General features: G+C 36.7%; 1 protein-coding gene and 1 long non-coding RNA gene across 7 annotated transcripts in view; one reads left to right on the forward strand and one right to left on the reverse strand.

Moving 5' to 3' along the window:
* LOC128018873 (plasma membrane calcium-transporting ATPase 3-like) lies at positions 1-27,968 on the forward strand. Of its 6 annotated transcripts, none has more exons than XM_052604708.1 (23): positions 1-495; positions 2,513-3,067; positions 6,846-7,043; positions 7,507-7,764; positions 8,380-8,505; positions 14,063-14,191; positions 14,482-14,547; positions 14,742-14,780; positions 15,249-15,413; positions 15,662-15,876; positions 16,037-16,279; positions 16,403-16,644; positions 17,419-17,653; positions 17,841-18,020; positions 18,623-18,710; positions 18,920-19,026; positions 19,439-19,630; positions 20,627-20,840; positions 21,001-21,212; positions 21,882-21,989; positions 22,099-22,281; positions 23,573-23,659; positions 26,965-27,968. In XM_052604708.1, the coding sequence occupies exons 2-23, from the start codon at positions 2,860-2,862 to the stop codon at positions 27,361-27,363; spliced, it is 3,894 nt and encodes a 1,297-aa protein (XP_052460668.1). In that variant the 5' UTR covers positions 1-495; positions 2,513-2,859; the 3' UTR covers positions 27,364-27,968. The 6 variants fall into 6 exon arrangements, with proteins under 6 accessions (XP_052460668.1, XP_052460672.1, XP_052460670.1 ...); XM_052604712.1 differs by having other exon boundaries at positions 2-495; positions 23,573-23,726; positions 26,965-27,129; XM_052604710.1 differs by lacking the exon at positions 23,573-23,659 and having other exon boundaries at positions 3-495.
* The window catches only part of LOC128018876 (uncharacterized), a 4,186-nt gene continuing 579 nt past the window's right edge, over positions 24,370-27,976 (reverse strand). The window contains exon 3 of the long non-coding RNA XR_008185009.1: positions 24,370-24,707. This is a non-coding gene — a long non-coding RNA (uncharacterized LOC128018876). The remainder of the gene's footprint in view (positions 24,708-27,976) is intronic.

A 27,976-nucleotide genomic window follows, 5' to 3' on the forward strand; every position in this document is an offset into this window, starting at 1 on the left:
CGCGTCCTCCAGCGCTCGGATGCTGCTGTTGCTGCTGCCATCCCATCACCGAGAGATGCGCGTCAAACAGGCATCATCGGCATGTAGACCCACATCTCTCCTTCACATATCACTCTATCAATCAGCGCCAAAAATAACAGCAACGATGTGACCAAAACGACCCTCCTTTACGTCCCCTACAGCACAACACGCCGTTTTTAACCGAATAATTAATGCGGACATGGTACAATCTGATCTGCATCATTCAGGTTTTCTTCCGCATAAGATGAAGCGCTCACCACCGTCTGCTGCCTCCTGCACCCTTCATTTGATTTTTATTCTTCACCGTTGTGCATCATCTGTATTTGGAATAGCGTAAAGGTCAAATGATGTTACTTTGATTTTTGTGATCTCAATGATGGGCACGATTTGAGGCTAAATCACTGGATATCATTCCGTTTTTCCTGTCTTTTTTTCCGACTCAACGTCAAATGTCCTTGGAACATGGCCTGCCCGGTGAGTGAATATATTTATTCACAGATACATGTTCACAAGTGACTTGTGGTGTCAGCAGGGTATGTTTTGTGTTGGGTTTGTTTATTTGTTGCAGTCGTGTCTGCTAATGTATAATTAAAGTGCATTTTTATTATGATTACAGTATGTAAGTATTACATGGAAATTTACAGTATGCCCAGCACGTTTCTGCTGATATATTTCTCCAGTATAAGTTTTATGCCATGATGGTTGGCTATTCATGATTGTTCAACAATTGTTTTTATAATGTCTTCAAATAAAAGAGTAGCTAATGCAGGATAAATAATCATACAGTAATATATCTATAACATTTAACATATATAATACAAATAAATGATCTAAAAAATAATCCAGTGTTTTAATCATACATTAGATAATATTTTAACATTTATAAAAAAAAAATATGAATCTTCATTATTGTTCCATAAACGTAATTAAGAGCGGTATGTCTATTAAAGCCTGTATGCATGAAACAAATTAGTAGTTTTTGATAGACTAAAAAGCAGGTGATGGATTGATGTAACCTTGCTGTCTGGTTAGTTTGTGCAGCCTTTCATTTTAATCCCCGCCAAATGTTTTTAATATTCATTTGTTTTACCTTTACCCTCGCAATGGTTGATCGTAAGACAAATGCTACAGTTATTATTATTATTTTTTTTTAGAAACTGAAAATGGACCAAGGTGAACATCTGATTCCTGAAGGTTACCAGGAAAGGGCATCATCGTCTATAAAGCGCATGTTGGTTGAGGAATCTTCTGGCCAGTTTTAATATTAGATGAGGAGGCGCGCGCACAGATTATAGGTTTAAATGTTCAGTAACCTAAAGTTGGTGTCACAGCAGGGAAATGGAGGCGCAGAGCTCAAGCGGATTGTAATGTCATCCAAAATTGCAGGCCTGATGGCTGGTAGTGCTGCCTTCGGAAATCTGTTCTGCAGTGGGATTGGGCAAGTGTTTATGTGCGCATGCGCAGGCGTCTCGTACTGAGTGAAGGCAGATTTTGCGTCGAGAGGCGGCACAAGGTACACGGGTTGGGGAGAGGCGCACATAAATCACTTTTATCAAGAGACAGTATTTCTAAAGGCTTTTAGATAAGAGGTTATTGTCCTCGGTTTCCCTCTGATATTATGCAAACAATCCATTGCAATAGGTGTATATATGATGAACGCTTGGGTACTTGTTTCCCTCAAACTTCCTGCACCTGTGACACCTCGTTGAGCTAAATGCCACCTTCACATTTCACATAATTGTTTCGTCGACTTTTGAGCGTTTCAGTTAGGCTAAAAAATGAACAGATACGTTAATAACGAAGCATAAATAAATAGGGTAGTTGTCACAAACAGCTAGCTACTAACTGTAAGTGAACGCAAAATAAAATAATAATAGCCTAAATAAAAGAACACTAACACGCATTTAACTAAATGACTAAGTGTCTAATATATCATGAAAGCAGATGTTAGATGAAAAGTTGTACCCAGGACATTGGTGTTCTTGTCATAAATGTCGGGGCAAGTTGTCAAGTAATTTATATGCTGGAATTTTACATAATTCATTCTCATCATTCAGCTTCCAGCAAACCAAAATAATGATTTGATGTATTTGTTTTGATTTCTGCTGTTTCGTAATTGTTTTGCTGTTTAAATGGTTGGTAAACCATTAAACATTTTTTTGTCATATTTCAAAACAAAATTCTTATAAATTGTTGTTTAGTGTTCATAATGTGTTATTTTTTATATTGATCAATAGCTAAAAAATGTGTTATAGTTTTATAATGCATTTCAAATCTTCTCTAATCATTATCTATCTATTTTTGTTTTGTGATAGGAAAGTGTTTTTATTTTTATTTATGTATCATTTTTATGGAAAAAAGTCATTGATGCATCTAATTTGTCTCAAGGTTTTAGGGTGGTAATTTGATCACTTGTTTTTCAGAGCTGTTTGTTTTTTGGTTTAATCAAGTTGATTAATTTTAAAACGAATCTTCCTTTTTTGTTCCTCAGGTTTCTTACGGATGTCACTAGATCCTCTTTATTGTTTAATAATCAGTAACACTTGCTTTGGTCTTCATAGAGATGGATTGGCACAATGGCTACCACTTTATTTGCTGACTTTTTCTTTATGGGGGGATATTTTAGGGGAACCCCAGCTGCCATACCATAGAATAGAAAACCCCAAAGAATCTCACAATTCATGTCTCAGTATGGAGAACTATATAGAGAACATCTTAGAAATAGGTGAGGAGGAATATAAATAGGACAAAAGAGATCACACATTGTCCCAGGTACTCATCTTTTAGCTCATAGCATCTGCTAAAAAGCTTCCAGTTGTCCATAACCAACACACCATCATGGGAGAACTGGGCAATAGCACAATAGACTTCCACCCTAAGAAGCCAGGGATGGACAAAGGAGGTCATGAGGGAGATTTCGGGGTGACCGTTGAGGAGTTATGCTTGCTGATGGAGCTCAGGGGACCTGAAGCCCTGCAGAAGATCCAGGAGAACTACACAGACACAGAAACCCTCTGTCATAGACTCAAGACTTCACCTGCAGATGGTGAGTAGCACTATTTTAGATATGTGGCCATATCACTTGCTAATTGCATAAGCTCACACATGCATCCTAAAGCATACAGATATTTTCAGCTATTAAAGAAGTTGTTCAGCTATTATAAAAATGTGGTTATTTGCTCACTCTCAAGTCGTTCAAAACTGTATGATTTTATTTCTTCCGTGGAACATAAATGTTTGGAAGCTTCAGTCCCCATCCATTATTATTGCATGGGAAATGGCAACCAGTTCAGTTCTTCAAAACTGTTCCTTGAGAATGGGTAAATGATGACACAATTCAATTTTGAGTGAACCAGTCCTGTAAATCCAGATGAACCTATATTCACAAACACTTCTTTTCAAAACAAGCCTGTCTTCTTGGAAAGAATACCAAATGCCTGGAGCCTTTATCTGCCTTTGAAAGCAGGCATCCCTGAAGAGCAGCTGGTGTTGAACTTAATTCTACATTTTCATAGTAAAAATGAAACACAAGCCCATGTAACCAGATAACAGCATCTCTCTGTAATTATGCTTTTAGATAAGTTTTTGTATCAAGAAATTCAAGTCCAATTTTTCAGAACATCTTCCTGTGTGTGTTTAAGCAACACAGTAGACTATATTCATATTTAGGGGGAAATTCATGATTCTTTCAACACATTTTTACAATAGTGTCATCTTTTACAATAAATAGCTTTCTAAAACAAATTGTAAAAAAATTTAGATAAATTATTTTCAGTAACTAAAAAAAATAAAGCTGAAATAAAGTTAAATACTGTTGCAATCTAAATGATACAACCCCCTTAACCTGCAAGACATTTTGCTGCATTTTATGAAATCAATTCAACAAAGCATCAGTAAAGTATTAGAGAAAGTTTAATACACTTTTGAGTGATTCTGAGAATGGAACATTGATGAATCATGATAAAATTCAAATTGGCTCTAAACATTCAAGGTCAAAATTATTCAGCCTCCTTTCTACAGAATCTTTTATTCTTTAAAATAACAAATAAATGCTGTCTGTAAGTGTTTAGAAGCTCTATACTACAGTCTTGGCCCATTCTTCGCCTGAAAAAGCTTCCAGATCACTGATAATCTTTGGTTTTCACATAGCCACCGCTTTCTTAAAATTCAGCCAGATATTTGCAATGAGAATTAAGCCTGGAGACTAAACAGGTCACCCAAGAACATCCTATGAATGATCCCTGAACCGAGCAGTAGTAGATTTGGATGTGTACTTTGGGATGACTGTCCTGCAGGAAAGTCAATTGATCATCAGCTTCAGTCTTTGCACCAAAGCCATCACAATTCTTGTCAAAATGGCCTGATACTTCAAAGAATCCATGATGTCCTTCATAAAGTAATGATTTCCACTTCCTTCTACAGTTAAGAAATCCCATAACATGACTGATCCACCTCCGAGTTTGAGGATGGAGATGGTGTTCTTCTGCTTATGAGCTTTGCCTTTTTTGCAGCAGACATTCCGCTGATCCATGGGTCCAAAAAGTTCCAGTTCAGTCACATCATAAAACATTCCTCCAGAGCTTCACAGGTCTACTGTACTGTTCTTCTTGATCAAGTGTGGTATTCTACAAGATGTCTCAACATGTAGGCCATACTTGTCTAGAGTTCTTCTTACATGCTGCATTGAAATGGTTTTCCTCCTTTCATCGGGTCATCTTGCAAGTCTTTGACTGTACATTGCAGGTTTTTCTAAGTTGCTCTGATTAAACATTTTATGATATTGTGCTTTTTCTTCAACACCCTCAAAGGTTTTCTGGTAAAACACACTTTAAGCTAAGAAACAAGGCTGAGAGCTGTGTCTATAGGAACTTTCAATGTCTTGGAAATCTTCATATAGCCATAGCCTTTCTAAAGTACTACAATATTTATCCTCTTTAGCTTTTGTGAGATCTCTGTTGACATTTTTGCTACTCAACTTCAACACATGCATGGGCTGACTGTATGTGTAACAGCTCAAGCTAATTCTGTTTTTAATAGAGTTTCTAAAAGCTTAATTGTGTTTTGAGACTGTTTTATTCCCCACCATGCAAATAAGTGATTAAAAACAGCAATGTTGAATAGGGGTTGAATAATTATGACACAGCAGTATTATTAAAAAAATCTTATAACTCAAAAATATTACATTATATATTGACAATATCATTTTTAATATGCCAGTGAACCATTATTGATGCAATTTTTATTTTATCCTGGATCTTCAGAAAAGCTTGTATTTGTAAATTACTGCAGTCTCTGAGGGGTTGAGTAATTTTGATCGCAACTGTATTAGAGGTAAACCTGAAGTGAAAATTAGAAATGTTGCTTTGGCAACTAACTGAAATTACTAAAACTAATATGAATATTTGCTGCCAAATATCTAATTAATAAAATAATAAAATAAGGTGCTCTAAATAGATTTCCCTGCTCCCCGCATCACTACTTCATGGCTCCTCGAGTTGGCCCTCAACATATGAATGAGGGAAATGTGAACATAAGGTAACTAGCCTAAGAAAAAGAGGATTTTAGCTGGATGGCGTACAGCTGCATTATACATCTAAATAGATAATATAAGATCCATCAGATAGGCTACTGTGTTTATCATTTTACTACATCCTATGATTCCATACTTTGAATAATCAGAAACTGTTAACTAAATCAATGCACAGTATTTAGTTAGTTAATATTTTAAGTATCATATATAATGTAATAATTATTTTGCTACAAATGTTTTATTGCAGTAGCTGTTCTGGGTAGATGCTCCTACTTTGCGCTCTGATAATCACATTGATTCACATCTTGTTCTGACCTCTTGCTTTCAGACCAAGTCATGCGGTCTGCCTGCATCGCTATTTGGCAACCACGTTAAGGTTACTTTAAGTTTATTGTAAAGCTCTTTCTCCTCCTTTAATGCTGCTCTTTGAAAAACCTCTCTTCACAAACCATGACAGGGATACAAAAAGAGAAGCTTAGGGGCATGGAGAGATGAAAGGGTAGAAGAAAGGGCTGGATCATGTACTGCAAATGGCTTTCAAATCTGGTAGTCCATGGAAAGAGGATTGCATTGGCGTATCTTAGTTGTCTTAGTTTTCTTGCACATATTGTGCTGAACAGAGACTGAATGAATAAATTAGGGCAATTGGAATGAGTTGGGGAAATGATTACAACCTACAACCCTTTGGAGTAACTCAATTAGGTTTAAGAGTGAGTGAAAGGGAAGCTCTGATGGGAGATGAGAGGTTACCAGGGGAAGCAGGTGATGATTGGCAGGGTGAGGATGCAGAGAGCTTGACAGTCTGTTTGGGTCTTGCTGCCAAAAATCACACCCTGTGGTGCATCCGAAACACACTGACTTAACCATCTGTGCCCTGTGTTCTCTTGTTATGTCCTCTCCCCTCCCTTCCTGCCACCCTAAGAGGTCAGGGATTGGTGCTAAAAGAATTGAGTGATGACTAACGAGCATCCAGGAAGTTCTCAAAACCATCTGCATAGAGAAAAACCCATTAATAAACAAATTAAGAGTTTTTAAGCACCATAGCTGATTTACACCAGTATACATGTTCTTGGGCTGACTATTTCTGCACTGTAAAAAAAACCCTGCTATATTTGTATAGGCATGTATAGGCAAAAATGTTTCAGGCATTACGCGTTGACAGTTTCGTGTGGTTATTTTACTATATATTTTATGAACTGACATTATATATTTATATATGCCAACCTCACAGAATTTCTGTTAGTACAATTTGATCCGTAACAATGACTTTTACCACCATCTTTTCCTCCAAAAGGACTATCGGACAATCCTGTGGACTTGGAGAAACGTCGGCAAGTGTTTGGAATGAACTTCATCCCTCCTAAGAAGCCCAAGACCTTCCTTCAGCTCGTGTGGGAGGCTCTACAGGATGTCACCCTCATAATCCTGGAAATAGCGGCCATTATTTCCCTCGGGCTATCCTTTTACCAGCCGCCAGGAGGAGAAATTGAAGGTGATTTGGTTTCTCAGTGAAAAAAAAAAAAAGTACATATGTTCACAAATGCAAACATAACCCGACCACAAAAAGGATTTCTGGCCTTTCATCAGAAGCTCAATGGAAACGTGATTTGCTTCATATCGTAGCCCAAATAAAGTGTCAATAATTTAACAGTCTGGTGACCTTTATTCTGCTAATATTAACACTACTTTATATCAAGACATGTTTCAGATTTGCATCCCTAAAATGATCTTGTGTGTATTGTATTGCTAGTTTGAAACCTTTTGAATGCATTTTTAAAGTAGCCCTGAGTGTAAGTAACAGTATAGTTGCATGGACCGCTAAGAAAGCAAAGGATAGAAGGAATGGAGTGAGAAATGGAAGGATAGATAGAAGAATATAAAGTATTACAAGTTGACACTGAAACTCACTGTCCTCCCACACAGTATTACCTTTCCATCTCTTTCTTTCTCTCCAGCGTGTGGTAATGTGAGTTCAGGTGCGGAGGATGAGGGAGAGGCAGAGGCGGGCTGGATCGAGGGTGCAGCTATCCTGCTCTCGGTGATGTGTGTGGTGCTGGTGACAGCGTTTAATGACTGGAGCAAAGAGAAGCAGTTCCGTGGCCTGCAGAGCCGTATCGAGCAGGAGCAACGCTTCGCTGTGGTGCGGAACGGCACGGTCATTCAGATCCCCGTGGCTGAGATGGTGGTGGGGGATATTGCCCAGATCAAATATGGTCAGTAAAGTTCTGAATTGGCTTCAAAACCCATCTTTTATGAAAGCATTTTACATTATAAATGAACGCATTATAAATTTTGGTGATGTAAGCCCCACATGCGAGTTATTATTAAAAACTTTAAAATCTCTCGTAGTCTTAGCATTGTAAAAAGTCTACTGTTAAGCCGCTTTGATTCTCACTAAATTTATTTAAATTCTTTATGAATTCATAATTTATGAAGCAAATGTAAACAGTGTTGAGTATAATTTATTTGTTATAATTATAATATTATGTAATTATAGATATTTTTTAACATATATAATTTATATGCACACACACATATATATATATATAATGCATTCAAATAGTGTAAAATATGTAAATAATATGATTTATAAGCAATTTATATTATTAGGAATATACTAAATAATTAAAATAATACCAAATTGTATATTTTTTTTTATAGTTTTTCTATAGACAACACATTGGTACTAAGCCAAGCCAGAACACATAAATCATAATTAAAATAATTTCTGTATAATATTATTATTAATTTAAATTTTGGTCATTAAAGGAAGTAGTACTCAAAGGCTGGTAAGACTGATCTGTTGCTGTCACTCTGGGGTCTCCTAGGCGACCTCCTGCCTGCGGATGGTGTTCTCATCCAAGGGAACGACCTTAAGATCGATGAAAGCTCCCTCACTGGAGAGTCTGATCACGTACGCAAATCCATCGACAAGGATCCCATGCTGCTGTCAGGTAGGGAGTAAAGGTTATATAAGTGAACATATGTTTGTATGTTTGCGTAGGATTGTGTGGACTGGGTCGACCATATGGCCATAGGTTGTGATGAATGTTTCTGTGTGTTTTAACATATAATTTTGATTATTCAGAGCCATACACAGAACCATATGCATACTGAAAGATATTCACCATTTGTTTAAGAATTCAGATGATTCGGGATGCAAACAGATCCCTGGGACAGACTTGTAGTAAAGGTCTCAAATCCGAAAGGTTGTAGGCTTGAACATGCAAAGGGGGTCTGTTTGCTTGAGCAGGACGCTTATTCCCAGGGGCACTATTTGCTTTATATGGTGATGTCAAATGTGTAGTATACTGTAAGTCTTCTCAGAATTACCAGTATCAATTAATTTAGCCTGACATTATCGCAATCCATCTGAATTGAACTAATTCAGCATTCAATTGAACCAAAGTATTCTGTCAATAGTTTAACACTCAGTGCTTGGGCTAAATCTCATTGACTGATTTAATAAGAGACCCTGAGGTCTGATAAACAGGTTAATCAGCTCCCTCCCTCATTCACCTCATCTCAGTTTCCTGGAGAAATACTCGGATTTGTTTTTAGGCCGTCCAGAGACCTGTTCTGTCACTTCTTTCTAATGATCACAGTTAATTGAATATAATTAAAATATAAATCATTGAATCACAATTATATATATATATATACACACACACACACACACACACACACATATATATATATATATATATATATATATATATATATATATATATATATATATATATATATATATATATATATATATATATACATACATACATATACACATATATATACAGGTGCATCTGAATAAATTAGAATATCGTGGAAAAGTTCATTTATTTTAGTAATTCCACTCAAATTGTGAAATTCATGTATTAAATAAATTAATTGCACACAGAATGAAGTAGTTTAAGTCTTTGGTTCTTTTAATTGTGATGATTTTGGGTCCCATTTAACAAAAACTAACATTTAACATTCACCAATTCACAATCTCAACAAATTAGAATACTTAATAAAACCAATAAAAAAATATTTTAGTGAATTGTCTTTCTGGAAAGTATGTTAATTTACTGTACATGTACTCAATACTTGGTAGGAGCTCCTTTTGCTTTAATTACTCAATTCGTCGTGGCATGGAGGTGATCAGTTTGTGGCACTGCTGAGTTGGTACGGAAGTCCAGATTTCTTTGACAGTCGCCTTCAGCTCATCTGCATTTTTTGGTCTAGTTTCTCATTTTCCTCTTGACAATACCCTATAGATTCTCTCTGGGGTTCAGATCTGGTGAGTTTGCTGGCAAGTCAAGCACACCAACACCAACTTTTGGTGCTTTTGGTAGTGTGGGCAGGTGCCAAATCCTGCTGGAAAATGAAATTCCATCTTCAAAAAGCTGGTCAGCAGAACGAAGCATGAAGTGCTCCAAAATTTCTTGGTATAGGGGTGCAGTGACTTTGGTTTTCAAAAAATACAATGGACCAACACCAGCATTGCACCACAAACTGACTGTGGAAACTTAACACTGGACTTCAAGCATCTTGGGCTTTCAGCTTCTCCACCCTTTCTCCAGACTCTAGGACCTTGGTTTCCAAATGAAATACAAAACTTGCTCTCATCTGAAAAGAGGACTTTGGACCACAGGGCAACAGTCCAGTTCTTCTTCTCCTTAGCCCAAGTAAAACACACCTGATGTTGTTTGTGGTTCAGGAGTGGCTCAACAAGAGGAATACGACAACTGTAGCCAAGTTCCTTGACATGTCTGTGTGTGGTGGATCTTGATGTCTTGACCCCAGCTTCAGTTAATTTCTTGTTAAATTCTTGAATCGATTTTGCTTGACAGTTCTCAAAAGGCTGCGGTTCTCTCGGTTTGTTGTGCATGTTTTTCTTTCACACTTTTTCCTTCCACTCAACTTTAACATGCTTGGATACAGCACTCTGTGAACAGCCAGCTTCTTTGGCAATGAAGGTTTGCGTTTTACCTTCGTTGTGAAGGGTGTCGATGATTGCCTTCTGGACAACTGTCAGATCAGCAGTCTTCCCCATGATTGTGAAGCCTAGTGAACCAAACTGAGAGACCATTTTTAAGGCTCAGGAAACCTTTGCAGGTGTTTTGAGTTGATTCGCTGATTGGCATGTCACCATATTCTAATTTGTTGAGATAGAGAATTGGTGGGTTTTTGTTAAATGTGAGCAAAAATCATCACAATTAAAGGAACCAAAGACTTAAACTACTTCAGTCTGTGTGCACTGAATTTTTTTAATACACGAGTTTCACAATTCGAGCTGAATTACTGAAATAAATGAACTTTTCCACAATATTTAAATTTATTGAGATGCACCTGTATATACACACACATACATATAATTCATTCAAACAGTGAAAAATATGTAAATAATATTATTTACATACATTTATTATAAGGACTATATTAAATAATTTAATATAAAATTTTATATATTTTTTTAAGTTTTTCAAAGACAAATCATTGGTATCAAGCCAAGTCACAACACATAAATTATAATTTAAATGATTTCTGACCATTATCGCCCACTCCACTGGTTTGTGTACAGTTCTCCCGCAAACAGTGTAATATTGCATATAATTTTCATGCATCAGGGGGCCGCCATCAATATGCGGAGTGTTTAAATATCTTTTGAATGAGGGTACGCTGTTCATTTTCAATTTCTCAGATTCGCTCTTTGTAAAGGAAAATCAGCTATTTATCACTGAGCTCAGGATCTGTTGAGCAGCAAATCCTCCCTCTCTCCTCTCAACCCGTGATCAGTGAAATCTGACTGGGTTTTTTTTTTTTTTTTATGAAATTGGGCTACTTTTAAACTGTTGCCATTGCTTTTTGATTTTTCCTCCTGGGTTAAAGGGTTAAAATGTTGCATAAATTACATTTGACTGAAATGCTTGTATTGAAACATTTTGGATTCTACCTATGATAAAACTGTGCTAGATATTAAGTTTTGTAAAGGAGGGCCAATGGTAGAAATCTCTTTAGATGTGTTTATGATCAATATGCATAACAGTGACGTTAAAAATGGTATGGAAATTACATATTTTGAGTTTTGATATTTGGGATATGGTCATGGTACTAATTTGGGCACTACTTTAACCACCAACCAACCACATTTTGTTAGGTTATAGGCCAAAGGGGTTTTTCATGGATGTTGGACCATAATTACGAATAAGGAGTAAGATGATTTGACCTTTTGTACAAAGGTCTCTTAATGATACATTTTTATTTGATTAATAACCTACATCATAGCTGTTCTTTGTTTTAACCGTTTTCAATACACTTTCATGTTATTTATTATCCATGTTTATTATTTATGATCTCATGTGATTATATGATGGTATATTAAAGTATAGTTGTACTGGATCAGTTCCAGCCTGTGCAGTCAGTTCTTGAGGTCATTGTGGAGGTAGATGGTCTGAGGGAGAACTTGTTTTAAAGGCAGAAAGTTCTTATTTTAAAACTGCTTTGATTTATCAGGGTGAATTTTGGATAATCCAGTGAAACTCTTGGGCAGACTCCTGTTTGCATAAGATCTCCATGTTGTTTCAATACGGATCTCTTGCTACTGTACATGTTTCTGAACTATAAGATGACTAGATGACTTTTTTTTTGTCGTTAAGATGACTAGACGACTTTTTTTTTTTGTCGTTCATCAGCTTATTAATCAAGGGGTGCATATTACTTTCTCAGTCATTATAGGAGAGGCATCTCTTCTCAACATGTATGTTTGAAGGCTTCTGTTGTGAAGAAGGAAATGCATGCTGTACAACATAATTGTCTTAATCAGTAATTTTGTCTTAAGTTTAAAAATATCTTCTTTCATTGGCAATAGACATAAACCTCACTAAATTCTCTACCTCACTAAATGGGGTAGGAAAAATGAACTTAATTCAAAATCCAGTATTTTAAAACAAATGTTATTGTAACAAAATTGCTTTTCAAGTACATTTATGTGCATTTTATGTAAAAAAAATAATACAAAAACTGTTAAAGAAAGCAAGAATTAATGTGCAATGAATCAGGGAACAAAGAAGAAACAATCTGGTTCAGTTTAATTGTATTACACGCTAAAAGGAAAGGCCATGGGAGAGACTTCAGCTTTAATTCTGATCCTTAGGTTAGACAAGTGCAGGGGCTAGTGTGAGCACAACAAATAACAACAATACATGAGGCTATCAATTGGACAATGATGAAAAAACAGTATATTCTTATGTTTTCACTTACACTCACGTTAAGATTACAAAATCCTGTATATTAAGATACTGTTTTTTAATATGAATTTTTATGAACGCTTTAATTATGAATGCTGAAATTATATTTTCCTAATTCATTCATAATTAAAGCATAAGTTATATCCGAATATATGTCAGAGTTCGGAGCGGGTTCGCGAATCATTTGAGTCAGTTCGGGAGTTTGGAGCGGGATCGCGAATCATTTGAGTCAGTTCGGGAGTTCGGAGCGGGATCGCGAATCATTTGAGTCAGTTTGGGGATCGCGAATCATTTGAATCAGTTTGGGAGTTCGTAGCGGGATCGCGAATCATTTGAGTCAGTTTGGGAGTTCGGAGCGGGATCGCGAATCATTTAAGTCAGTTATGGGGATCGCGAATCATTTGAGTCAGTTTGGGAGTTCGGAGCGGGATCGCGAATCATTTGAGTCAGTTCGGGAGTTCGGAGTGGGTTCGCGAATCATATGAGTCAGTTTGGGGATCGCAAATAATTTGAATCAGTTCGGGAGTTCAGAGAGGGTTTGCGAATCATTTGAGTCAGTTTGGGTCTCGCAAATCATTTTAAACAGTTCGGGAGTTCGGAGCGGCTTCGAGGATCATTTGAATCAATACGAGAGTTCGGAGCGGGTTCGCGAATCATTTGAGTCAGTTCAGGAGTTCGGAGCGGGTTCGCGAATTATTTGAATCAGTTCGGGAGTTCGTAGCGGGTTTCGCAAATCATTTGAGTCAGTTTGAGGATCGCAAATCATTTGAATCAGTTCGGGAGTTTGGAGTTTCACGAATCATTTGAATCAGTTCAGCAGTTCGTAGCGGGTTCGCAAATCATTTGAGTGAGTTTGGGGATCGCAAACATTTGAATCAGTTCGTTAGTTCGGCGCGGGATCACGAATCACGAAATATTCGCACTCGTAAATTTTCAAATTGGCCATAGCCTTTACTTCGTTTCTGCCAACTGGGGTGGCAGCAGGGGTTGCAAGGCTTTCTTTTAGGGTGGCATATGCCACCCCGGTAGATCCGCCCATGCTTACAGTACATGTTTAAATGAATAACTTACCGAAGTCCTCTAGTCAGTAGCTAACCATTTTGAGTCACAAGATGGCACGAATTAGCAATTTGTATTTGGATTACCATGAAAAGTGAGAGACTGCTGAGTAATACGAAAGACATTAAAAGTATGTAATAACAGATTTTTGAAGAGCTGTAAAGAAATTGTTGAAAATATTTACTGTAAAACAATCTTCTCTCTGTTTCACGAAACTCAGGCACTCATGTAATGGAGGGCTCTGGGAAAATGTTGGTGACCGCTGTTGGTGTCAACTCTCAAACGGGCATCATCTTCACTCTCCTGGGGGCTGGAGAGGTGGAGGAAGAGAAGAAAGACTGCAAGAAAGGTTGGCATCTGACAGTTCTTTAAACTATTAAAAAAAATTGTTAAAACTGAACATTAATAAACATTCACATCAAAAAAGAAAAATCCATTTTGCTTGAATACCCGTATAGAATTATCCAGATAAAAAATTGGCTGGGTCAATTCTATTTAGTGCATCAAAATGCTCAGAAATGTTGCACAGTCATTTGAGTTGATTTATCATTGCTTTTGTTCAGCATTTAGGTTTTATTTTATGTCTTTACATACCACCTCCATTTTTGTCCTGTCCTCTGTTTCCAACAATTCTATCAGAGGTCAGTAGTAATTCATCCACGCTGTTCTCCAGTGTTGAAGCCAAAGAACACAACATCATAAATGGTAGGTGACATTCACAATAGAGAGATGACTCATAAACATACATCCTGGTTTTAACTCTCCATATCTGTCAAATATTATTCCTCCATGTTTCATGTTTTCTTTCTCATGCACTTTGTTCTCTCATGTCAGCTACATTGACCTCAAGCAGCAGAAATGAGATTTGTTTTGTTTAAATGTCTGTATTAACTTTACAGGGAAACAAGACGGCACCCTGGAGAACAATCAAAATAAAGGTGACTTTCAGGACTGATTTAGAATTGATTTATCACTTTTAAGAGGCATGTTCAGATAGATTTATGGTGAGATAAAAGCTAATTTGCACAGTAAATGCATACTGCCTACTATTTTGTCTAAACATTTATGTGAAATAATGTAACAATGTGCATTTCATATTGTAGTCTGCTACAGTCACATTGAACTCATAACTTTGTGTGTAGTGAGTACCATACTGCTATCATGGCATACAAATAATAATAATTGTTATTAACAGAGAAATAAAAAATATTATAGATATTATATAAAATATATCTATATAAAAGATATTATATTGAATTACATTTTGTAAAATGTCTCTTGTCAGTCAGATCAAATAATGATCTACATACTGCAAACCGCAAAAAATGTGTAGTTTGTTATTGTAAACTTTTAAACAATTGCCTATCATTCTACTTGCTTGATTACTTTGTCTCCATCCACTATAGCTAAGAAACAGGATGAGGCTGTTGCCATGGAGATGCAGCCTCTGAAGAGTGCAGAAGGTGGGGAAGTGGAGGAAAAAGAAAAGAAAAAAGCTAGTGTGACCAAGAAGGAGAAATCAGTTCTTCAGGGCAAACTCACCAAGCTGGCAGTGCAAATCGGGAAAGCAGGTGGGGAAGTCTAATGTTAGGTAAAGTTCTTCTGATTGTATTGGCTTTATAAAGTCAAGTTTTTTTAAAGTTTGGGGTCAGTTATATATATATATCAACCCCCATAAACCTTTGGACGTTAGTATATATTTTGTTTAGTTATAAAAAAAAAAAATGTGTGGATGATATTTCAAATTGTGGGCCTCTTTTATTGAGGAGAGCTGTGTTCTAAGTTTTTTCAGCAATCAAAGATGTATGATATATTCCAGGTCTGGTGATGTCCGCCATTACTGTGATTATCCTGATGCTGTACTTCGTGATCGAAACGTTTGTCATACAGGGACGGGTCTGGTTGACAGAATGCACACCTATTTATGTGCAGTACTTTGTCAAATTCTTCATCATCGGAGTTACAGTTCTGGTGGTGGCTGTGCCAGAGGGTTTGCCCCTGGCTGTCACTATATCATTGGCCTACTCCGTAAAGGTGAGATAGAAATTAATAATTAGTAGTTTCAAAAAAGTTATGTTGAAGAATCCATCTGTTTTTGTGAAGTGTCCATCATGGACGTGTTATTTACAAACACACATTCATACTAGCAAGTGCCACTAACATTTTAACACTTCCCATCAATGCCTTTCCACAGAAAATGATGAAGGACAATAACCTGGTGCGTCATTTGGATGCATGTGAGACTATGGGCAATGCCACTGCTATTTGCTCAGATAAAACGGGGACCCTCACCACTAACCGGATGACAGTAGTGCAGATTTATGTAGCGGACCAGCACTTCCGCGACCTCCCAAGACCAGACCAGATTAGCCCAAAGACATTGGAGCTCATCACCAGTGCTATTGCTGTGAATTGCGCCTACACCTCCAAAATAATGGTGAGAGGCTTTTAGTAATGCAGGAAACCACGAGAGGCCATGCATTACAGTCACTACAGTTATGACCGTCATTACATCATTTAATTTACTGTGTCTTCCATTCTCTTCACCTCTTCCTCCCAGGCTGCAGATAAGGAAGGTGGGCTGCCCAAACAAGTGGGTAATAAGACAGAATGTGCTCTGCTGGGCCTCGTGCTGGGCCTGAAGCAGGACTACCAAGCTGTGAGGGAGCAGATCCCAGAAGAGAAGCTCTATAAAGTCTACACCTTTAATTCTGTCAGAAAATCCATGAGCACCGTCATTCAGATGCCTGATGGAAGCTTCCGCTTATACAGCAAAGGAGCCTCTGAGATCCTGCTCAGAAAGTAAATCTTGTCTTTGTATATGTGGTGATTATTTTTTTAAATCGCAATAGTAATGTGTGATGTTAAGATGACGTATAACATTATCTGTTGAACTGAAAAAAAATTATATGAAAAAACAGTTACACTTTATTTATGATTTATATACACTAACATTCAAAATTTTGTTTGGGATAACTAACATTTCTTTTTGAAAATAAATGCCGTTTTATTTGGTTTATCGAAAAATCCTGAAAAGATAGCAGTTTTCAGCTTCAATAATAATAGTAATGACTGCTGAAAATTCAGCTTTTCTATTATAGGAATAAACTAAAATATATTAAAATAGAAAACAGTTATTTAGATTATAAAAATAATTCATAGTAATTTGTTTGATCAAATAAATGCAGCTTTGGTGAACAAGAATTTTTCAAAAGCAAACACTTAAATGATAGTTTATTTTATTTATACTACATATTATAAGATTTGTTACTATTTGATAATCAACATTTTGCAAAGGTTTAAGCGTATTATTTTACTGGCCAAAATGTTAAAACTAAGGACTACTACTTTCTTCGAGGCCTTGATAAATATTTCATTCATATATATTTTAACCATAAACTGCTGGAAGAACGAAGAATGGAGAGTAAGAGTGTTCTGAGGTTTTCTGAAAATTATTTGTCTAAAAAGTGTTAACAGGAATCGCACCTGTTTCTAACTGGCTTCTGGGTAAATATTGAAAAGTGCAGTCTTTGTCCAGAAATTATTATTTTTTTAACTGTTCTGCCTTCATCTCAGGTGCTCTTTCATCTTGGGCCGTGATGATGAGACTCGTGCTTTTAAGCCACGGGACAAAGAAGAAATTGTGAAGAAAGTAATTGAACCGATGGCATGCGATGGCCTTCGTACGATATGCATCGCTTACCGGGAGCTCCCAGCTGACCCCATGCCAGATTGGGACAATGAGACAGACATTGTCTCCAACCTTACTTGCATCACCATGGTCGGCATTGAAGACCCTGTTCGACCTGAGGTATACTGACCAGTTTACTGTCTTGGATATATGTGTTCTCTTAGTTTTTAATTTATCTCTCCTATTTACCGCACATACTCTTTAACCTCTAAAAATCATTAATCATAAGAAGACTTACAATGCTCTATATGTGGCACAATTACTGTATTGATATCTGTTCTTATTTGCTGATTATAATTCCAATCAGGTTCCAGAAGCAATCAGGAAGTGTCAACGAGCAGGCATCACTGTGCGTATGGTGACAGGTGACAACATAAACACTGCACGTGCCATTGCTGCCAAATGTGGCATCATCCATCCAGGCGACGACTTCCTGTGTATTGACGGGAAGGACTTCAACAGGCGAATCAGAAATGAGAAAGGAGAGGTATACTTCCATGTTTTGTAGTTATGTTCGGAGCATATGCAGGAACTATTTCTATATAAATCTTCATTTCTTTATTGCCAAATCTTCATTGCCAAGTTTCAATAAAAAAACATAACATGTGCAAAAACAGTGTATTTTAAAAAGATTAAATGCTACAAAATTTCTAGATGAGTGATGATATATGTAGTTACATATACAATATTGCTGTTCAAAAGTTTTTTCTTTTTTTCAAAGATTTCATTCAGCAAGGATACATTAAATTGATCAAAAGTGACAGTAAAGACAATGTTTGTAAATATAAAGATATCATGTATAAAGTCAATGTTGTTTTTATTGGAACTTTCTATTCATCATCCTGATTTTTTTTTTCAGTACTGAAAAAAGTATCACAATTTCCACAAATATAATAAGCAATTCTTTTTTTTATCTATTAAAATAGAATAAATAATATTTAAATAATAATAATATTTCACAATATTGATTTTACTGTATTTTTGATCATGTGAATTAATCCTGGGTGAGCAGGGGGTTTTTTTATTTATAAAAAAAAATTATAATGTTGGTGTAGAGATGTTTATTTTTCTTTTCAACTTTTTTTGCAGATTGAGCAAGAGCGCATTGACAAAGTTTGGCCCAAGCTCAGAGTTCTTGCTCGTTCTTCCCCTACAGACAAACACACATTAGTCAAGGGTAAGTCTCTCTCTGAGCTGAGTTCATATCTTTTTCCTATGGGGATGATCACCTTTCCATTATGTCCTTCAGCAGAAATAACAAGCTGATGTGGAAGATAATTTTTTTTCAGCATTTTGGACTATTTTACATTACAAATCTTTTGGTTTCAAATCGATTATTAGGATTTTTTTATTTTATTTGTTATTTTCTGTATGTCTTGTGTTCAGGTATCATAGACAGCACCACTCTAGAACAAAGGCAGGTGGTTGCAGTCACCGGTGACGGCACAAATGACGGACCTGCTCTGAAGAAAGCTGATGTGGGATTTGCAATGGTGAGAAGAGCCATAAACTAAACATGTAAACGATTGCCATCTATTTTTAAGGTTCTGTTATACACAGTGCAATGATAAACCCAACTGAATCTGAATATGAGACATTCAGTGCACATGAATGTTGATTTACACTAGAGCTTTTGGTTAGGCTCAGGTTCGACTGACAGTAAAGTTTGTTTCTTTGATATGTATGAAAGCGATCTTCCAAACCATCGTTCAAGTTCATTTGAAAAGTTCATATGAAAAGCAGAAGTTGAATCTAATAAAAAAGCAGTGTATAACTGCTAGAATACACAAGTGTGAAAGCAAAATTTTAATTGTCACTTTGTAAATTCAATATTAAGTTGAAACACACCAGATTTAAAGATGTGTGAATGTTCAAAAATAGTAATCAATTTCTCTGTCTGATTAGGGCATTGCTGGTACAGATGTGGCCAAGGAGGCCTCTGACATAATCCTGACAGACGATAACTTCTCCAGTATAGTAAAGGCTGTGATGTGGGGACGGAATGTGTATGACAGCATCTCCAAATTCTTACAGTTTCAGCTCACAGTGAATGTGGTGGCTGTCATAGTAGCCTTCACTGGGGCCTGCATCACGCAGGTGCATGCACATACTTATATATGACTGCTTACTTCCATTCAAAAGATTGGGGTCAGTAAGATGTTCCAAAAAATGTATTTGCTTCCGATAAATACTGTTCTTTTGAACTTTCGAATCATTAAAGAATCCTGGAAAAATATATAAAGCAGCACAATCGTTTTCAAGATTGATGATGATTAAAATTGTTTCTTGAACACCAAATCAGTATATTAAAATTATTTGTGAAGGGTTTATTATCATTTATTATGTGAACCCTAAAGAGCCTTTTATATTGAGGGCACCAAACTCTGAAACCTGTTGCCAAATTTGTTTAAGGCAATACTTGAAATAAAGTATCGAAGGCAAAGCGGTGGTTTAAAATAAACCAGAATTGCACGCATATTTAAATGTAAGAATTTTTGTATGTGTAAGTGTAATGTAAAGATTTGTTTTCCTTATGTGTATAATTCAGGGAGGTATTTGAATGTCTGTAAGGGACATATTGTGGTAGTTTTATTCTATGAGTAGTAGTTTTATTCTTTGTTTCTATTTTACTTTTTTTAGAAAAGCCTTTCTAGGGACCTGAGATGCAAATTAGCTTATGCTTTATGCTATACTCTCTATGTGCAATACATATTTTCCAGTTTTGACTGGGATAATGCTTCTTTTGTACTGTTCCTATACAAATAAACTTATAAATAAAAAAAATAAAAAAAAAGACTGGAGTAATGATGCTAAAAATTCAGCTTTGCCATCACAGGAATTAATTACATTTTAAAATATATTGAAATAACAGCTATTTTAACAAACATATATTTTATACAATATTACTCTTTTTACTCTATTTATAATCACATAAATTCAGCCTTGGTTATCTCAAAAGTTTTTATTCAAAGACATTTTACCAACTGAAACATTTGAATGGTAGTGTATATATGCACAAGTATAACCTGACATTTAATCTGTGGTTTAGTTATTTATTTATTTATTTATTTTGGTCTGTTTTGGTGTATGTAGGATTCACCCCTTAAGGCCGTGCAGATGCTGTGGGTCAATCTGATCATGGACACGTTTGCTTCTCTGGCTCTTGCCACCGAGCCGCCCAATGAAGCGTTGCTCCTGAGGAAACCCTACGGCCGAAACAATCCCCTTATATCCAGAACCATGATGAAGAACATCCTGGGACATGCAGTGTACCAGCTCATCATCATCTTCACCCTGCTCTTCGTAGGTATGGTACATTGCACACTGGTTCTGTCAAAGGGTTTGATTAGATACATAACCTTCTTTCTTTTTCTTCTGACGACTGCAAGGTTGCACAATTAATGTGTGTCAAATCTTTTATCAGTCAATATTACAGTTGGGGTTTTTTCTTTTTTTTTTTTTCTCAGGTGAGAAGATATTTGACATAGATAGTGGACGTAATGCTCCACTTCACTCTCCTCCCTCCGAGCATTACACCATCATCTTTAACACCTTTGTCCTCATGCAACTCTTCAATGAAATCAATGCCCGTAAGATCCATGGAGAGAGGAACGTGTTCGATGGAATCTTCTCAAACCCCATCTTCTGTTCAATTGTGCTGGGGACCTTCGCAATACAGGTCAACGGATATCTCTAGATATTTAAGTCTAGGTTCTTTGATTTCCATTTCTACATGTTAAATGGTCTTTATAAACAAATGCCATCTATACATATGCAACCGTTAAAATGTTTGGGCCTTTTAATGATTATGAAAGAAGTTTCTTATGCTCACCAAGGCTGCATTTATTTGATTAAAAATACAGTAAAAACATTAATATTTTGAAGTATTATTACGGTCTAAAATAAGTGTTGTAATGTACTTTAAAATGCAATTTTTCCCATGATGGTAAAACTACATTTTCAGCATCATTACTGCAGTTCTCCAGCTGAATTTAAATGAGTGTGTTATGCTATAATTCATCTGAAATCATTCGAAAGATCATGGGTTTAATTATTTCTTATCATTTCTATTTCTATTATCATTATTATTATTATTAACTAAAATATAAAAAGATTTTTTTTGTAATATGTACATGCCATTTTCATGTCCTCACATGAATTAGAAAATAAACTGCATGGAATATCTGAACTTTAAAAAATGCATTTGTTACATGGCAAGGAACTGAAAAACTTGAAAAGAAATGGAAACCACATCTCAAATATATACTTTCCGTCATATATATTCTTACATTTTGATGCAATTGTGCTTCACACGTGGATGGAAGTAAACTGTGTTTATGCTTTGTAGATTGTGATTGTGCAGTTTGGTGGGAAACCCTTCAGCTGTTACCCCTTAAATGCGGAGCAGTGGCTTTGGTGCCTGTTTGTGGGAATGGGAGAGCTGGTCTGGGGACAGGTAAGTGCTCCAATCGACTGCTAACCTATTCTAGAAGCTCTCAAAAACAGAAAATGAGTTTCCAAAATAGCAGCTTTAATTGGACTTTATTGTATTGTTTTCTCTCTAGGTGATAGCATCAGTGCCAACACATCAGCTGAAGTGTCTGAAAGAAGCGGGCCATGGGCCGGCTCCAGACGAGATGATGGATGAGGATCTAGCTGAGGATGAGGATGAGATTGACTATGCCGAGAGAGAGCTGAGACGAGGACAGATCCTGTGGTTCAGAGGACTCAACCGAATTCAGACTCAGGTAACAGTCAGTCTCTGTTTAGTCCTGTTTGTTTTAACGTTGCTTTTGCGTTGTTTCTGATAGGGACAGCTGTTCCTGTGTAGACACATACTGCCTTAAAATATACCATATGCCTTTTGTGCCACATGCTCTAGTTAACTTTACTTTCCCCATAACTCGACATATTTTTCTTTCTTCACCAGCCTTTCTAAATTGATGAAATATTAATATTTAACAAGCTTTCTGTGTTGTAAATCTTAACTTATCTTTCTCCATCACTTCATCCTTTATTCTCTCTGCTGCTAAAATGAGTCCTTTTTGCTCTACTTCTGGCATCTCCATGTGTCGTCAACTATTATTGGCCTTTTTGAATTTTTCTTCAAGTATAGGCACTTTCGCACTAACTTTCTGAATCAACAAATTGCATTTTCACTATATCTCAAACTTTTTTGTATTAAAATTGTGGTGGAAATGCCATTTTAATTTTAAAAGAATAATCGTAATAAAATTTCATAGCGGTTTGTGTTCTAAATAGACACTTTTTACATTATTTGACAATTACAGCTTGATTGGAAAAGATAAAAAAATAAGGTAAAAAATAAATCTATTTTCTTCACACCACATCACGTCTCTTATTTCTGATAATTAAAAGCATGCTTTTCACTATTGTATCCTTTGTTGGTTGCAGTATTAATTTTGACTATAGTTTTAGTCATAGTCTTTTGACTTAAATGCCATTTAGTTTGTCATATTTTAGTCATCTAAATTGTTTGTTTAATTGACTAAATATCATAAATACCATAAACATTTCATAAAGAAACAAGAACATGGACCCTCCCTACCTCACAGGAGAGTTGTTCGGACTGGATCTCTCCCTAAAACATTTTTGTCTAGTTGTTATTAGTTGACGAAAATGTCAGTATATGTATTGAATTGAATTATTTTCACTTTGTTTTGAATTGAATAGTTTTAAAAATTTAATAATTGTTGATGTATTTTAATATTTTAAGTTTGAAAGTTGGGCTCTTTCAAGGGTTAAACAATACAATTTATACATTTAAAAAACATTCCAATACAGTTTTAATGTGAGTTTCACATAGCGAAAATAACATTTTAATCTATTAGATTTAATAACTTATAAAGTGCTCAAAGTTGATGAATCACCCTTAAATACTGGATGGTTGGCGTACACTTTGGCAAATTATGAAATGCTGCTTTTCCTGAAAGCCGCTCGAGTGATTAAAGCCCCATCCCGTTCATTTCATGAAGCTCATTCGCCTGTCTGTGTGATGTCCTTCTCTCTCTCCTGCAGATGGAGGTAGTGAGTACCTTCAAGAGAAGTGGTTCGTTTCAGGGTGCAGTGAGACGCCGCTCTTCAGTGCTCAGCCAACTCCATGACGTAACCAATAATTCTACTCCCTCTCACGTAGTTCTCTCCACTGCCAATGCAACTGGTGCCCCCGGGAGTGAGTCCTTACATTCTGTTAACGGCACCTCGTAGAGCCCATGCACTCAGATGGCTAGCATATACACCAACGCGCACACACGTGCATTGTTGCCTGCCTTCAAACGCGACTAGTCTGCTGAATGTTGAGTGTGTGTGCAAAGGAGAGAGAGCAGATTATTATAAGAGCATCTGCTTTATCTCTCTACATTTTTAGTTTGTTCTGCTTATGTTTATGGCCTTTTTCTTTCTTTCTTGCTACCTCATAACTTATTTCTTGCTCTTGCTGTTTAATTCTGGCTTGGTGCTGCCAATATGAAAGCTGGTGTTCTTTTTCTTGTTGCCTTTTTTTTTTGCTTCTCCCGTTGCTTGATTTGCCAATAATTCACCCTCAAATCAATGTTGCCATAAAGGGCTACCAGAATTTCACACGAAAGAGCCAAACATCAATTGAACTGAATTGAGAAACTGAAGTGGAGACGTTTCCTCTGTTTGACAACATTGGAACAATGAAAGCAAAAGGTTGACTGTTGTAAACCTGCGAGTATAAGCCCATGATGGTTTCTGCTGCCATTTTCATATTAGGGATATTAGCATTGATAATGCTAACATTTTTCTATCCCATTCAGGACAAAAAGCATACTTACAAAATGTGCTGTGTTTTTTGCTCTGTCTATGTGCACCTTGTTCAGATTCTCGTTTCTCTTTTCACAGGTTTCATGTTATTAACTGCCACGCTTGTCATCTAATGAAAATGTCCTGCTAATTGTTGCTGCTTGAGTTTCTACACATAAGAAAAACTTTCTTGCTCTCTGCTGCTATGATTTGTCACAAAACAGCTGTAGTTTTGGGGACCGTCTTCTTGAAAGTCCTCTTCTCACAGACAGTTATTTGTTTTATGAGGATTTAATGCACCAGATATAACATCAACATTGCCCTCCAGGTACCAGCGATCTTTTCTGTGGTCTAAAGAAACCAGCAGTGTCTTAATGTTTCCAAATCCCTTCAAAAAAAAAAAAAAAAAAAAAAAAGCATTAGTCCAGCTGGAATGGCCCCCAGTTTCATTATCATTTCCCTTTTAGTGTTACTCTTCCGTTACTTTTATTTATGAACTTTTAAAAATGAATTATACTTTGTACTCCTTTTTCTTCCTTTTTTTAACATAGGTTTTTAGTGTCTTATCTTGTCCTGTCAGTCTTGTCCAGTATATTCTTTTTTTTCATCTTTGTCCTTGTTTCATCGTCTTGTAGCATTTTGTGCTGTGTTAAAGCCAACAGATAAGGGAAAAATCCAGCTACATTGACTATATTTTTTGGATTGCTATAGTTTCGCAAAATAATGTAGACATGCCTTGGTGATGCTGCACAAGAGGGCTGCTTCTCAAAAGCTTTTGTTGGGCCATCATGCCACAACAAAAGAACATGACTTTGTGTGCTGTAGGTTTAGACCTCCATCCTTCAAACGTCTGTCTTTCACCTCCCTTCATGAGGAGTTCTGATGTGATGTGTTTGGAACAACTATTCAAACACAATCTCTTTTCTGTTTTTCCATCCAGTGCCTGAATTACAAAAGACTAGCTGATTCCTCACTGCAGTTAAAACACAATGTGTTTTTTTTTTCCCTCTTTGATATCACAACCATTACAAATTCTGGGCCTTATACTCGAAAGTTTACAATGTCAGTGCTGCGTAGCAAAGAAAACAGCTTGAAATTAAGCAGGAACCTCAAAACGAATGGCTCTCTGGAAAAACAAAGCCACAGAAGTGCTGTTGTGTCCATGTTGTGAAGTCCCCTCCCTCTGTCAGTCACATTGCTTTGTGGTCAGTCCCGAACGTGGTTTGGCTATGCATGTAGAATGCAGAGAGCGGGAAAAAAACTTAGATCCAATGAATGTTACGGTTGAACATGCATGGTCACACAAATGATTTTTCAAGAAGATGCATTTTCACCATGGCTGCTGTATAACCACACACGACAAGAACGAGGATGTCAGAACAAGTAACGGACCACTTTGATGAATGATTTTTTCTATTGAATGTGTACTTGCATGCCATGCATGAACAGGAAAAGGAAACTTGAATTATTGTGCATGGGTGCATGGGAGACAAGTCCCATTTAATGTGTTCATACTTTTGAGGGCATAGAGTGTTTGGGTTTTCTTTTTCTTTCCAAAACACAAGGCAATCAATCTTCTAAATGTCCTCATATTAGATAAGCTAATATAATCAAAGATACTTTGCTTTGTTTAATTTATTTTTTTCATTGATTTACTGAAAGTGAATCTGAAAAGGCTTTCAAATATACCCTATAAATGTAACAAATAGAAAACTGATGATGTCAGATCAATAAATAATGCTTACAGTAATCAAGACTGTTGAATCTGTATTACAGAATTTGTCGACACTAACAGTATGTGAATACGCATGTCTTTACTTCCTGTATGTTTTTGTGTTTGTGCGTTCTGTGCACAGCTGTGTAGTGTACTTCACTTTTTATGTGTTTTCTAAGTGTGTACTGTGTACACTGTGTGTATGTGTTTGTGTTTGTACCATATTTTTATGGGTGTGTGTTTACTGTTGTTTGTTTGCATGTTTTTTTTTTTTAGTGTTCCATTAATTTGAATCACCTGGTATTGAACTGGCAACAGTGAAAAACTTTACAGACATGTCTTTTATAATTTTTTTTTATTTTTTATATCTGTTAATTTTTTATGGTCACTAATTTGACATGTATTTCTGTTTATAAAACCTCAGAGGTAAAAAAAAAAAAAACAAACAAACAAAAAACTTTTGGATCATTATCAACAACAACAAAAAAAGCTTAAACTTATGTCTAATGTGTCATTCATTAGAACCATGTATTAAATGGAAGGCAGACAGGGGGCTAAGGCTGCTTTGACAGATCATTTTCATGATATTTATGATATCCTTTCATCTTATTGGAAAATTGGTGTTTGCCGTCTTGTGTATTATCTTGAGATTTTCTTTTCTTCTTGTAATTACAACTTGGATTTAAATGATTATTTTTGGGCGTCATTCTATAGAGGCCTATAGAATGGCTGTGGAGTTTTCTTTCTTTTCAAAGGCCTACTGCACCGAAGGCCTTAATGGATGTGAAACTTTCAGCTCTCACAGGTCAGCTAGCTGAAAGCGCTCAAGTAGTGCAAATCGGGGGACTAAACTTCTCTCCACCTCTCTGTCCCTTTGATCCCTCCATCTTCTTCCCTTTGACATCTCCTACCCTGCACCCTTGACGTATAGATCCGGGTGGTGAAAGCTTTCCGTAGCTCCCTCTACGACGGCATCGAGCGGCCCGAGTCACGGAACTCCATTCACGACTTCCAGGCGGACCCGGAGTTCATCATCACAGACTCGGTCCACAGCATCCCCCTGATCGACGAGACGGATGTGGACGATGAATCGGAACACTCCAACCATAACCACGTGCGTGTGGCTCTTCGTCACCCCGGGCCTCACTCTCAGCCCCAGGAGCCCCAGAGGCCTCCGCGATCCCGCTACCCGCCCCGCCCGCTGAGGCAGCAGAGTCTGCCGGTCACCCTCAACTGCAACAACAACGCTGTCGAGAGCCGCGTCTACCTGGGCTCGAGTGTTTCTCCCTGCCCCGCGAGCCCTCTGCACAGCTTGGAGACGTGCCTCTGAAGGTCAGAGGTCAGCCAGTTGAGACTGCCAGCTAGACGGAGAAACGCTTGTTTCTGTACCTTAATCTTTGTTCCTATCACTATCACAGATTCACTGCTTCAAAATGTTCAGTGGTTCTTTACAGTATCTTGTGTGACCCAAAGACAAACCTGCTCCGCATGAAAGTGACCAATTATGTTCTCATACAGTATGTTGCACTTGAAAAAGTACCCAAAGTGATGAGATGGATCTACGTGTATGTAGGCGTGGACTCTGTCTAAAGATTAAAAAAAAAAAAGTTTCTTTGGGGATTACTCCTTTTCAAGCCTTTTAGTTAATAACATTATTGTTCAAGTTATGATAGTGGTTATATTTCTGCTCAAACTACAGCAATCAATACTCCAGTAATTATACTCCAGTTATGATATTTCATCGTTTAGCTTTATATAACTGTGTATGTTTGTATGTATGGCACAAGTCTGTATGTATGTGTATTTGTTTGTTTGTTTGCTGTTGTTAAATTCCGTGTCTATGTTCTCATTGGTTCCACACGTGCCCCTCTCTCTGTTTTCTGTGTTAGAGTGTGATGTGTACGTTCAATTAAAATAAAATGAAATGAAAGAACAGACTATAT

Source organism: Carassius gibelio, chromosome A8 (genome assembly GCF_023724105.1).
Source record: "Carassius gibelio isolate Cgi1373 ecotype wild population from Czech Republic chromosome A8, carGib1.2-hapl.c, whole genome shotgun sequence".
Taxonomy (NCBI): Eukaryota; Metazoa; Chordata; class Actinopteri; order Cypriniformes; family Cyprinidae; genus Carassius; species Carassius gibelio.